The sequence below is a fragment of the Sardina pilchardus genome, chromosome 10 (genome assembly GCF_963854185.1).
Source record: "Sardina pilchardus chromosome 10, fSarPil1.1, whole genome shotgun sequence".
Lineage (NCBI taxonomy): Eukaryota > Metazoa > Chordata > Actinopteri > Clupeiformes > Clupeidae > Sardina > Sardina pilchardus.
In genome coordinates this window covers 21,326,522-21,337,255 of record NC_085003.1, presented here as the reverse complement: position 1 = coordinate 21,337,255, position 10,734 = coordinate 21,326,522, and the positions used below count along the sequence as shown (strand labels likewise).

The 10,734-nt window shown below is 45.1% G+C and overlaps 1 protein-coding gene across 1 annotated transcript; it reads right to left on the bottom strand.

The window, feature by feature from the left end:
- Positions 1-1,095: 1,095 nt before the first annotated feature.
- Positions 1,096-10,077, bottom strand: rfwd3 (ring finger and WD repeat domain 3). Its single transcript, XM_062546975.1, has 13 exons — positions 9,914-10,077; positions 9,007-9,319; positions 7,418-7,815; positions 7,204-7,265; positions 6,512-6,712; positions 6,271-6,362; positions 6,049-6,163; positions 5,692-5,890; positions 3,930-4,080; positions 3,417-3,593; positions 2,809-3,023; positions 1,833-2,029; positions 1,096-1,418 (listed from the first exon to the last, which is right to left on the bottom strand). The coding sequence occupies exons 2-13, from the start codon at positions 9,297-9,299 to the stop codon at positions 1,275-1,277; spliced, it is 2,244 nt and encodes a 747-aa protein (XP_062402959.1). The 5' UTR covers positions 9,300-9,319; positions 9,914-10,077; the 3' UTR covers positions 1,096-1,274.
- Between the last annotated feature and the right edge of the window lie 657 nt (positions 10,078-10,734).

Here is a 10,734-nt window from a genome sequence, read left to right as displayed (position 1 = left end):
TTAACGCCAAAGAACCTGAAAATATTTTCTACGTGATTGTATTTTTCAGTTTCACTCATACTCAAAGCATATATTTGAACTAGATGTTCACAATATATTTTGCAATGTATGTAATAAATATTCCCCAAAGTATATTTTCACACTTGAATGTTTCCACAGTCTATATCTTTTTTTCTGTAATGCAGAAAGATTGGATTTTTTTGTAATGACAAAAACTCACAATCATGTTTTATGAATATACATGCACATACTATCTCAATATATGACCTTTCCAATCCAGCCACTGGTATCACGAGTCCAGACAAAATACTGTTTATTCAGAGGAAGATAAGCTACAGTGTGTAGTGCAGGTTACTTTGCTGTTTTCTTCTCTGGGAGACTTGTTAACTGACAAAATTGTTATCAGAGATAAGACTGTGCAGTGACTGTCTGCAAGCATTTTATTTCTACATACAATAGCATTCCTTGTCTCATAGCTGAGCAACACAGCTAGTGTCTAACTCCAGGGAATGGGTCTGTACTAGTTATCATCTGTGTTAGGGACATCGCCACCTTAAATTGGAAAATTCAGAGGCTTTTGTCTTGTTACTTTTGTGAAAAGGGAGAAGCTATATTCATCTTTCCCTTCGTCCTGGCTTGTTTATCCATGTAGCCTAGATGTTGCAGAGGATTTGCATGATGCAATGTAATTACAATCGTTTCCAGTCACTGCATTGTGTTCAGATTGCCCGTCATCCCACACACACAATAAAACCAACTTTAGGGCAGCATAATCTTGGACAAATTTATGCTCCACTGATGATTCATAGCGTTCAAAAACAACAAAAGCAATGGACAGAGGTGTACATCTGCCGGAAACAATGGTTAGTATTCATCTTCAAGAGGAAAAATGGTAGAATTTCTATATTTAAATCTGTTGGGATTTTTAGACGCTCCTGGCTCAATGCTTCCTGATGGACTGTGTGGTTGCCACTTCATCTTTAGGGTTGGCTGACTTTGCACAGTCAGCCCTTGCTGACTGATATTTTAAGGTTTTGAACAGTCTCTTGCAATGGTTTGTATCAAGTCCCACTCAAAAATAGTCAGATCCAGTAGTATTATTCAACACATTTATTTTAGCAACTGAAAAATATACATATGTACAGACTTATTTTATTTGGTAGGAATCTCACACATATAAAAAGCTCTTGACAGTATGGTACAGTTGTACATATAAAACAAAGCATAATTCTATAAGACACAACACTCGGCCCTTCAGCTGCTACCTCATAGTCTCACTCCCACTTGTAGATCTTGACCATCTTCTCTGTCAGCGAGGCGAGGTAGTGGCCCTGGTTCGCCTGGAAAGGGCAGATGTCCAGGACTGGGAGGTCAGAGGGGAGTTTCTGCAGCAGAGCCCCACTGCCAGCGTCCCACACCTGCAGAAGAGAAGAAAACACTGAGTCCTACAGCCACGCCATCAACACCACACACAGGCACTAGTCATCATGTGATTAAAACCAAAACCATTGCATGGAGCCCTGTTGAGTGTAAAGGGCACTGTGAGTTTAACTACTTAAAAGGCAAAGACACAGGCAACATTGTATTTCATAATGAAGTGGAATCTTTTCCAGTGTCATCTGACTTTGCAATTACAAGTTACAGCTGGAGCAGGGCCAACATGGAGCATGAGATAAGCTCCATAATTATAGTGTCTTAACGTGACAAGCCTGGGAAGCTGGAAAATATCTTCATCACAACAGGAAAGCACCACATGACTTCCCAAAACACTAAGCAGTGAGAGGCTATAGACAGATATATGATTGACAGAAAAAAAGGAAGTCGTGTCTAACCATGGTTGATTGTGAGGCTTCGTCGCCGGCACACACCAGCATTGAAGCGTCACTGGTGGGGTTCCTGAAGATGGAGTTCTTGGTGAGCATCTTGGAGGAGCCTCCTGCGGTGAAGGTCTGCACTGGCGCGCAGGAGCACACCTGACCCGTGCGGTTCATCTCCATCAGGACACAGCGCAGAGACGGGTTAGAGCGCCCTGCGGCACAGGCCAACAGTCAGTCAAACAGTGCAGCCAGATACAGAGATACACCAATAGTAGAATACGATGTATGACCTATTTTGTACTATATAAAGCTCGTCATCTTCAACCTCAAACTTTTCCTGCATCATCTGGATCCGACAAGACAACAGTGTCGGAACACTGAAGACATGGACGATCAAGATCCTACCAAAAGCCGAGCACTTCAGTCTGACTTGCTAACTTAAAGATGTAATATATGATGTTATATCCAAGAAATAAAAACTGAGAGTGTATTTCTATACATGTCCTTGTTGCACTGTACCTTGATAGTTCCCTTTCTTGTAAGTCACTTTGGATAAAAGTGTCAGCTAAATGACTATATGTAAAATGTGAATGTTACATTATGTAAATGTTATAACACTGTACTGTCCAATTTCCAAACACGGTGTGTGCTAATGCAACATGTACATCTAACAACAGAGCATCCTGAACTGCACTGGAGCTAAAACAATCCCCAAAGCAGAGCCCCAGATGGAGGCGAACGAGTAAGTACCTGTAATTTCCCGACTATTAGTTGCGGCTTATACATTGATTTTGCAAAATTTCTTCAGCTATGAGGTTAATACAGCGGGGCAGTTAATAAATGTTAAAATGTTGTTAATATGGTTTTGTTTATTCTAACTTGCATAAAACACTGTCCTGCGGCTTATACACAATGCGGCTTATATGCGGGAAATTACTGTAGGAGGGGAACTGCTGCCTGAGACTGAGTGCACCTCAGCACATGCACTCACCCGGCCTGTACGTCACCAAGCAGTGGCGGCTCTCCGGCTCCACCTGGATGTCCATGCAGCTGCCCGACTCCAGGGGCAGCACGTTGGGCTGGTAGCTGGTGTCCTCCTGCAGCTCCCAGAAGCAGCCGCCCTCCAGGGAGCCCGCCAGCAGGCCGCCCATGGGGAACGCGCTGGAGGCCGCGCGAGGGAGGTACGTCAGCGAGGCCACCGGGCACCTGAGGAGAGGTCAGAGGTCAACATCTATCTTAACTAAATTATTATTTTTGTGTATTTGTGTTTGTATTGTAATGTGTTGCGTCTATTGTTGTGTGGTATGTGATCCTGTCTGCAATCAAATTGCCCATTTTGGGACAAAGAAATAAACTGAACTGAACTGAACTGAACATGGACTGAGCATCTGAGGGTATCATTACGTACTATCACAGATTAGGAACAGAGTACATCAGCCTTTTAGTCATGTCCCTACTACGGCCATAAACACTAACCGCTGCACTAACACTAACTGCATTAACCGCTTTGTTTATTTATGTATTTAAAAGGTAGAAATGACCGTTTGACCGTCATGTGTGCAGATATGGTGCAGGGTTTAAGAATGCAGTGGTGCTGACCTGGAGCCTTGTGGAAGCAGCTCGCGCACGTGTGTGCTGGTGTCGCGCATGTCGTAGACCCGCACTGTGCCGTTAATGAGGCCTGCGTACACGTAGTTGTTGTTGTCATGGCACCAGCAGCAGCTCCACACGGGCGCGCCAGTGTTGTAGGTCTGGACCACCGTGTTCGTCAACAAGCTACAATCACACAGATACAGAACTTCAACACCAGCTGACAACTACAACCCTGTTGGCATGATTTGGGCATCAGCAGTGTGTCTGACGTCAACAATCAAAAATAGAAAATTACATTTTACATACCGGTAAACAAATTTGAAAAACCTGCATATGTCCTAACAACTCCTATATCTATATCTATAGACAGTGTGCAGGACTTCTTCAATAAATAGCTCAGCAGGCCCCTGTGCATATTATCAGTACATCAAGATGACAGCCTATGCACCAGAACAACCCAATACAAATCCCTCACAGGCACCCATGTTGAGGGGGCATTGTCAAGTCTGCTGGTCTGACCTGGTGAGCTTGATGGTGTTGTCCAGAGCGCCGGAGAGCAGCAGGCTGTCTTGCTGGCGGCTGAAAGCCAGGCCACGGATGGGCTTGGTGTGGATGGGGATGTACTGGCAGGCCTTCATGGTGGCCGTGCTGATCTTCTTCACCCCGAAGCCTGAAGGAGGAAACACACAGTGAGTGAGCACTCAAGAGATACAGAGTACAGAGTGGGATAAATGGAAGCTTTTTCTACTACCTACTACTCACACAGATGTAAGCAAAGCATTTTAAGTGATCATAGTTGGCCCTCTGCTGGATGAAAGGAGTGTATGTTGAGCTGGTGGTGTACAAGGCACCCTTCAACCAAGCAGCATTGACACTATATAATTTCTACTTCCCCCAAAACATCATCAGCTGTAAGGAAGTAAGGCCTTTGAGGACTAGGCCTTTTCAGCATGGCACAGTAGTAGTTCCAAAGACTTTCCAGACTGAACATAACCATTTCAAAACAGTACCAATTTCATTCTGAGCATGTGCCAGAACACATCATGGGTGAAAGAGGTGGACAGTGACTCTAATTACGTCACAGTCCACAGGAGGCATCAGTGCAGAAATAACAGCGCTTCACAACGATTGCACAACATGAAAAACATCAAGCTGGTGAGGGCTGATGCCCCCGAGACATAAATAACTACATGAAGCCTTCACACAAACAAGCTCAGCGAGCCAGCAACACCACTGGCACCCGGCCAACAGCAACTACCACACGGGCAGAAGTCCAACATACGAGCACAGGGACACCCACAGAGTTGACCTGCCGCTCCAGCAGAGCCACTGCACCACATGCTACACCGCTATCAGGGATCCCACACCTTGTCAAAGGCTAAATTCAAACATCTTCTCCTAGGGCTAAAGGCTGTCTAAGGTTATCAAAGGCTATTAAGAGTTGTACTTGCAGGTTAACCCTTAAACAAGCCATTTCATTGGGAGGCCACTTATATGCACAGTCAATGCACTGTCTAAGGTTATTAAAGGCTATCAAGAGTTATACTGAGACAAAGAGGCTAGTTAGCCTTTTAAACCAGCCGTTTCATTGGGAGGTCACTTAGATATGCACAAAAAAAAAAAACAGAATTTCATAGTCCTTGAAATTAAAATGTTAATATTTACTGTGCTTCCCAAGTCAGTTATTTATTTTCATAAATCAAAGTTGAATATATACTATTTTAACATCAGTACAATACTCGATTCATGCATTCTATGTCCTCTTTAAAACAAAAAAGGGCTTGGAATATTTCACTATACGTGTAATGAATCTAGATTATATAATGTTTCACTTTTTAAAATATATTACGGGGGGAAAAAAGAACTTCTCCATTATATTCATATATTATATTATTTTCTGCTATGCACCTGTACGTAGTGGGGCTTTTCCATTGCATGCTATCAGCTAAACTCGACTTGAATTGACTACTCGATTTTGGTAGAATCTACCAAGTGTTCGTTTTCCACTGCGACCCCCATAAGTTAGCCGACTGCCATAGCAACACTGAAGAAAACAACCGTAATGTCATTAACGTCACCTTTCGGTACCGGCTCAGCTAGCCTGGAACCTCAACAGAGGTGAAACCAAAAATAGTACCAGGTACCAGTTTTTGAAAATGGAAAACCCAAAAAAAAAGCGAGTAGAGTCGAGTTGAGCTGATACTATGCTGTGGAAAAGCCCCAGAGGCCAACTGCTTTTCACAGAAGAATGGAGGTCAGGTGAACCACGAGGGCGGCTCACCAGGGACGAGTGTGGAGTGGGCCGAGAGCTGGGAGGCCAGCAAGCAGCCCAGGGGCTCGCAGAAGGCCATCACCCTACAGCCGCCCGCCTGGGACACCATCACGGCCGTGGAGAAGACGTAGTGGCCCTTGGAGGACACCGACTGGCTCTGGGGCTGGCTGATGCCCAGGGCCACCTGCGCTTTCAGCCTCCTCAGCTCCTAGAAGAGGGCAGGAGATAACAGAATCCAATTGAGCCTTAGAACAACACCTCTATTCGTCCAATCTAAGAGGCGTTCGTGTGACAAACACGAACAAAACATAACTAAGTGTGAAGCTATGAAGAGGTGTGGCGTGAGGTAACAGGAAGGCGACATGCCTGTATCTGTTTGCGTAGCTTGGTACACTCCTCGTTTGCCACCTGCAGCTTCAGTCGACACTGAGCACACTCCAGCTCAGCCTTCCTGCGCTGAGACTGCTCCTGTTCCAAGGACCTAAGCAGACACAGACACACAATGAACAAACACCACCAAAAACTGTTCTCTTGGTCATTATAGAGTTTTGTCAGAGCCAAGTGCAGAAGTTTGCTTGATGGTTTTACCTCTTCAGTGTTTCCTGCTCTGTGTTGTCTACAGCGCGAAGTTTCCGAGCGTACAGCAGCACGATATCAGTTCGTTTGGCTTTTTTGTTGCACTGCGGACGGAGACATAGGTACACAAGCATCAAATCAGAGTTGCAACCTAGCTTTCTGAGCTGTGAGTTTGCATGCATCTCTGAATGAGTATGAGTGGACAGGAGAGGATGGAACTGGACACTAGTGTCGGCCAGGTGCGAGTGCTGACCTGCGGGCACTTGGCTCCATCCCCCTTCAGCCAGCGGTTGATGCAGGTGTAGCCAAAGAGGTGGCCGCAGCGTAAGGCAGCCAGGCGGTGATCTCCCGACGTGGTCCAGGGCTCGAAGCAGATGGGACAGGACTCCCCCTCCCCCTCCTCTTCTGGGGGCACGGGCGAGGCGGCGGGAGACTCGGCAGGTGTCGGAACTAACTGGAGGGCAATGGATCTATGTTAATACACCTCCAATTAATACAACATTCTCTCCAGCAGAGCTACCATGTACTACAAGAGAGATCAGACTGAATGACTGCAAAATCCATTTCATTTGTAAATGTCGATCTATGTTTATCACACTGGATGGCAGTTGACAAAAGATTTTGGTGAACATGGAACACAACATCAGTCAGAAAGTGTCCAGTTGACAAGAATCACATCACCACAACATTGAACATGTAAACAGATTAACTGTTCACTAAAGGGCTTGATAGAGGTGATAAGGGTTCAGCAAAAAATGCAGTCATTCAGCTTTTTCCACAGCAGACAAAACTGCCTTTGCATGTTCCAGGAAGAATATTTATAGCTATGTGACTAGCAACAGTCTGGAGATGTCAGCCATGTTTAGAACCCCGTATATTGAAAAGGAAAATTGAGAATCTGAGAAGTCACTGTAGGACTTTCAGCTCAGGGCCAGACTGTCCTACCTCAGGAGCTCCTTGCTGAACTGTAGCCTCCACGGGATCCGATGGAGCTCCATCAACTGGCTCTGTACGCAAGACACAAGAAGACCCCGCAGTCCACAATAAGCACCAACACACACAGACAGTAAAATAACACAGAGTTAACATAACTGACCACAGACACAACACCTCTTAAGGTTGTAGAATCCCCACCGCAATGTCACCAAACAACACACACCTGAGAGGGTCACTCCCTGCAGTGGGGCCGACTGGGCTGCGGAGCCCTGGCTGGAGCTGGGTGGCGGCCCGGGGTGTGCCTGTGGAGCGGAGGCCAGCGGAGGATGACCCTGGAGGTCAGGAGGAGGAGGAGGAGGAGGCCCTGGTCCTGATGCTGATGCGTCTGTTGCTGCTGATGCAGCGGCTGGTGGTGGTGGTGGTGGTTCTGCTGCTGCTGCTGCTGCTGCTGCTGCTGCGACTATAGCAGTGCCCCCCTCTTGTGGCTCTTCTTCTTCAGAGTCACTGATGACTTCTGTGATGTCGGAGAGGCGTTCGAGGTCACTGGCAGCAGGCGGCCGCAGGAGGGTATCCAGAGGACCCCTGGCAGGGAGTCCTGGCTGGGAGCTGGACAGCATACGTCTGGGGTAGAGGGAAAGAAGAGGGTAACAGCTGTTTAGGAAGGCCGAGAGTAAACAGGTTTTGTAATCAGCCTGCTTAGAACCCAGAAGACAAGCAAAAGAGCTCAAAGTCATCTTACAGGACATAAAACAGTTACGGATGGCAGAAAGCAGCCAGCTGGAAGGTCTACATTTAGATTAGCGTTTTCGCTTCAACAATGACCACCACACAATCATTTGTGTACCATGATGTACTATTTAAATTGGATGAAATCCTTTCATTGTATAGCTATGTGCACCTTTGTGCACTCTCTCCTTGTCTCGGTCTCTCAACGAGCCTGCATGCATATTTAAAGAAAACATTAACAATTGTTGTTGGCATCATGACCATGCGGCAGATTTGTTCAAAATGGCTGCATTCAAGTTAACTCTGAACCCCCTACCCGTCTACAACTAGAGCTATCAGCCATCTGTTCTGAAAGTATTGTGAATGTGTATTCTCTTGTGTCTTTGGTCTGTATTCAGAGCACCATTTGTTTATTCCTTTGATTGTTAGAATTCCGTGGGAGCCATCTCGAGACCTTTTGCTTATCACCAGGTGTGAAACCAACATTAGTAGAAACAGGAACAGTAGGAACAGGCCTTTGAAGAACATCTCAGGCAAGGGGGTGTCGCAACATGTGTTTGGAAAGTAAACCAGTCAATCAATAATTCTACAGAATACTACCATGAGGAGGCATTCTAGCCCAGATGTCCTAAGACAACCTATGTTCCCAAACAACCCATTGGTTTTCTGCTAATTTACATACAGAACTTTGGTCAAACTGTGCACAGGCTGCAAGTGTTGATTCTGCCTACATGGCAATACAGCAGGAAAGACATTCTACTTTGACTGAACAAATGGATGGTGACTGACTGCACCAAATGTGTGGGGGGTTGCTCCTGATACAAGCAATTAAGTGCTTCAGTGAGCAGAACTGACATGTGACATGTGACTCAAACAAGATCAGTTGAATGTCCATTTACAAGATTTTTCCATCCTCTGAGAGAATTTTGACACTTGTCATGGTTATGGTTACTCAGCAACATATACCGCACACATATTGACTGAATTGACTGTCACTGCAAATGTTACTGCACAAAACAGCAAGGCCATTGATTCACACCCCAAGAGTAAACTCGACTGACATTTAGTATTTGTCACAATGCTTACCTAGCCATGCGTCTCCTCCTGAGCGCTAGAGTAGGCCTTTGCGACCCGGGTTGAGCTCTGCTGTTCAGAAGCAAGCTATATGGTAACTGACTCGGTGGTGCGGAGACTGGAGGAGTCTGGTCTCTTGGTTCTTCTTCTTCTTCTCCCTCCTCCTCCACCTCCGTGCTGCTACCGGAATCGTCGATTATCGCTGGCAAAAGAATCCCTTGAGCAGTGCTCGAGGCCCGTAGAGAATACCATCCTGGTGCGTTGATCCCACCCAAATGGACATCGACATCCATCGCCTCATCCATATTAGAGAGGGACAGGAAACCTACGAATAGCAATCAAGATGATACCAATTAAAAAAAGACATGACAATTCGGCATGTCAACCTGCTAGAAAAGTATTAAGACCGGTATTCTAGGTAACGGTAATATTTACTATGAAAAGTCAGTGTGAGTGACAACATTTAAGGTACTTGAGGATGGAGATATGTTACGAACTAGTTGATAGACACAGACATCCTAACTCGACCTTATGTGGAATATTACTATATTTTGAACGCGACACTAAATGGATGGTCAATATCATTTCCTCTGCTGGGTAACATATCCAGCCTATTTTTCCAGTCAAGTTTGTCGGAGTTATTCGAAGCATATACCAAGTTAGGCAACATCAAACCTTACTGATGACTGTCGTAGTAAACGTTAACCTGTAATCTTTATACTTTCACGGGACACTAGCTGAAACCAGTCACACCGAACAAAAATAGAAGTAAATCTGTGCCTGCTGCCAATTCATTCAGCATGATTGCTAGCTGCTAGACGTTGTGGTTTGATAACATTAACGTTAGCTAACGTTGGTAGGCAAGCTAGCGTTAACCTAATCAACTTTAAACACAAAACAACAGTAACAGTACACTTACTTGTACAGGTAAACCACGGATCTGAAAAGAAATCTAAGCGTTACATATGGAAGGGTTTCCTGTTACCGTACACTCATCATTATTTCCTTTCTAAGAAGAAAGCTTTTTAATGTTTAAAAAAACTAAGATAGCCTAATCGAATCACCAAGCAGATCGAATATCCCCGCCAGTTCATGACTTCTTCTGGAGAAAAAAAATGTGTTTTTATGTAAGATGTGGTTTCACTCCGTGGACCCATCAGCGCCGCCTGTCGGTAAGGAGTGGATTGCTTGTGAAAATGTAAATCTTCCCGATGACAGAACAGCGTAGGCCTATGTCTCAAACTAGGATGTCAAGATACGCGAGCAGCCTCTAATGCTAAAAACGAATGGTTTAAGTTAGGGATTAGACAAATAGTAGGCCTAGCCTACCCTGTTAAAATGAGGTCATGCCAATGATAAGACCAATAGATAGATTGATAGATAGATCTACTACTTTATTGATCCCCAAGGGGAAATTCAAGGTCCCAGCTTAAGACACCACACCACACACACACACACACATACACACACACACACACACACACACACACACACACTACAATGTACACAGGATGATAAAAAGCAAATCAACAAATCCACATGTCTAAACAGTAAAATATGAAATCCCATCCCAATCACAAACGTGGCCGCCTTCAACAGATTTCTGACTTTTTTCTCGAACATTTCTTTATTTCTTCGTAGGGTTCACATTGCACACACAAATTGCTTTGCCATTCCTTCGTCGAAGTTCAACCATTGACCCATTTTCATGGGGGATCACATTGCATGCAACATATGCGC

Excerpts from the sequence above, each read along its gene's own strand:
- rfwd3 (XM_062546975.1), bottom strand. The coding sequence starts at position 9,299 with ATGGATGAGGCGATGGATGTCGATGTCCATTTGGGTGGGATCAACGCA. Across the intron at positions 7,816-9,006 it reads AGGAGGAGACGCATGGCTAG|ACGTATGCTGTCCAGCTCCC; the intron begins GTAAGCATTGTG and ends CCTCTACCCCAG. Across the intron at positions 6,164-6,270 it reads GAGCAGGAAACACTGAAGAG|GTCCTTGGAACAGGAGCAGT; the intron begins GTAAAACCATCA and ends GTGTCTGCTTAG.